General features: G+C 34.6%; 1 protein-coding gene across 1 annotated transcript; it reads left to right on the top strand.

The window, feature by feature from the left end:
• The first annotated feature begins 208 nt into the window (after window positions 1-208).
• LOC132986540 (olfactory receptor 51L1-like) lies at window positions 209-1,675 on the top strand. Its single transcript, XM_061052992.1, has one exon. It carries the CDS (start codon window positions 396-398, stop codon window positions 1,329-1,331), a length of 936 nt encoding a protein of 311 aa, XP_060908975.1. The 5' UTR covers window positions 209-395; the 3' UTR covers window positions 1,332-1,675.
• Window positions 1,676-3,099: the final 1,424 nt, after the last annotated feature.

Below are 3,099 nucleotides of genomic sequence, written 5' to 3'. Positions count from 1 at the left end.
TAGATTTTCAAAAAACATCTATCGTTCTGTCTATCTGTCTAGAGAGATAGAGTTGTTTATCATCAAGTGTCCTGAAAGATAATGACATCACTGTCATAATTCTCCAGAGTTAAAAAACTGTGACGTGATGCCAAAAGTCAGACAACATAAAAGGCTCTTTAATCCTCTACCCCCAGTACCAGCACTGGTGATGTGTTTCCAGATTAAACTGGGGAAAAATCTGAGGACACAAATACAGACAATTCTCCTCAAGTAAGTATACGGAAACTACTGCAGACATGTCCAGAAACATGTCATGTTAGGCTTAACAATGTTTGATTTTTCCTTAAAACAGAGCTCTGTCATGTCACAAAGAAAAACTGAATTCCTATATGCACTGACTTACTGAGAGTGGAATGGAGAACAGTACCGATTCCTTTTATTTCAACCTCACCATGTTTGTGAACATTGGAGACTATCGCTATGCAGCCTTTTTCTTTTGCTTCCTGCTCTACACATTTATTCTATATGCTAACCTTGTAATAATAACAATTATATCTCGAGAAAGAACACTACATGAGCCAATGTATATTTTCATTGCTCTATTATCTGTAAATTCTTTGTATGGTTCTTCTGGATTCTTCCCCAGATTCTTAACTGATCTTTTGTCTGTTAATCATTTGATTTCCCAGCTTGCTTGTTTCACTCAGATATATATTATTTACACATATGCTGCCAATGAAATGACCATTCTTAGCATTATGGCATATGATAGATATGTTGCTGTATGTCATCCTTTACATTATCACAGAAAGATGACTTCTAAAACTGTTTTAAAGTTGTCAGCATTTGCATGCATTTTTCCAGCCGTTGGTATCATAGTACTCATTTCTTTGTCAACCAGGCTTCCTTTATGTGGTAATGAGATACAAAAATTGTTTTGTGCTAACTGGAATGTTGTAAAATTGTCATGTGTTGCTACCGATACCAACAATATTTATGGTCTTTGGTTTACTATAACTACAGTTTTCCTTCCCCTTGCTTTTGTCTTATTTTCCTACTTGAAAATTGTAATTGTTTGCTGGAAAAGCTCTGCAGAATTCAAAGGGAAAGTATTACACAGCTGTCTGCCACACATTGTCTCATTTGTGATTTATTCCATCACTGGATTCTGTGATATTGCTCTGAGTCGGTATAATATTGAAGAGATAAATCCATTTGTGTCAGGTATTCTTTCACTTGAGTTTGTTGTCATTCCTCCCGTTCTGAATCCCCTAGTATATGGCCTTAAATTACCAGAAATAAGAAAGCACATTTTACAGACGTTATCACTGCATAAATTAATTTCTTGAACGTTGTTAGATCATTGGAACAGTACAGCGTAATATCTGATTGAAGTCTTAGAAACACAGGATATTGAAACCTGGTAGTCAACTGTTAGTAAATACTTTCTATAACACCTTATGTTTTTAATTTGCTATGACAAGACAGCTAAAAGAGAATGCAGGTTTATCACTAAGTAATCAGGGTTCAACATAAAAGACAATACCTGCTCTGGAATAATCAGTGACAACTTTATTGCCAGGCTCACTGTTTAATTAGTGTTAAATGAAAGTGTGTGTTGTCTGGTCATAATTTATTGTATTCAACTTCACCTAGATTGAATTAAATAATAATAATAATAAACTTAACATTATGTTTTATAGTATTGTCATAAAATCAAGCTTTAGAAAATGTTCTTTGTTACTTTCTTTGGTAACTAAATAGCTACAATGAAAAGTTGTTGTGTGCTTAAATAAACAATGTTGAAGTCCTTGACGTTGCTTTCTTGCAAATAAAAAAACTTGCATATTGGACTGCAAGTTACAAAAGAATGAACAAGTGTTGAACATCATACAGTTATTAATTCTGAAAACAATACAACCCTTTCTCTTTGTCAGCTTCATTTAAATGGCACAACCCTCCTTATAATGATTTTACAGACTGCTAGTTCATCGATCAATGAGATGTGAAGGTATATCATTTACATTGTGTGGGGAACACATACCAAGTGGGTTAGTGGCGTAAGTTTCTGATCTTAAATTACCTGAAATGTGGTAAAATATATTCAGTTTAGGAAGTGGAAAACACAAAAGAAGACAAAATAATACTTTTTCAATAAAATGCTGCTATTTTTGCACAAGTAATTCTGTCAAACTGTCTGAGTTGTCTAAAGAAACCCATCTGCTCGTGAATGACAGAAATGGATACTGCTTTTGTCCCTTACAATTGCCATACAGTTTGTACAGCACAATCAAGATGTGGATATGGAAGAGAGCGAGAGCTTTCAGAGTGTCAATGTGAACTGTAAACAGGTATGACCCAGTGGGGTTAATGGAAGATTTAAACCAATCTTGGATGGATTGAAGCTTGACATCTGATTGTTAATAAAGACCCTCTTATGCTTCTCTTTTGAAAGCTTTAAGTCAATCGGTTGGTGTCCATTTCATCACTGACAACACTATTTTTGACTGTTAGAAAAACCTCGCCATTGACGTTAACAGCAGGTTGATTTTATAAAACATACAGCTGATAAAGTATGTCAACAGCTCTGAGGCATAAAAAGCAGAGACAGGGATGAGCTATTGTGTTCAATTCCCAAAGAAATATACAGACTCTCAATTGTTTATGCCATCACAGTTGTAGTGGCAATTTCTTCTTGTGTGTCATATAAAAATTGTCACATGTGTCATAGGAGCCAACCTGTTCGTTCCTGATGCGTGTCCACTTAAATATACTCACAGAGCCGTTGTTTCACTTGATTTCTTATTTTATTCGTAATTCCACTTGTTTCCAGAACAGATCCAAAATGAATATATCAAAACTCATAACAAAAGGTCACGATCAAAAAACATTTGCTGCATGGCTCCTATATCTCCACCACAGTCCACAAACAAAAAACAATCTACTTTTTTCTCACCACCTGTGCGTCGCACCCAAATTAATTAACTCGGCTCCACCCATAACACAAAATAAATCCATTATTCACCATAAAGGTTTCTATGTCAAATCAAGTACTTTGCATAAATTAATACTTATTTCTTACAACACAAAAAAATATACTCTATTAACACAAACTTA

This window comes from Labrus mixtus, chromosome 13, assembly GCF_963584025.1.
Source record: "Labrus mixtus chromosome 13, fLabMix1.1, whole genome shotgun sequence".
In the NCBI taxonomy this organism is placed as follows: domain Eukaryota; kingdom Metazoa; phylum Chordata; class Actinopteri; order Labriformes; family Labridae; genus Labrus; species Labrus mixtus.
This window is presented reverse-complemented; position numbering and strand designations above follow the sequence as displayed.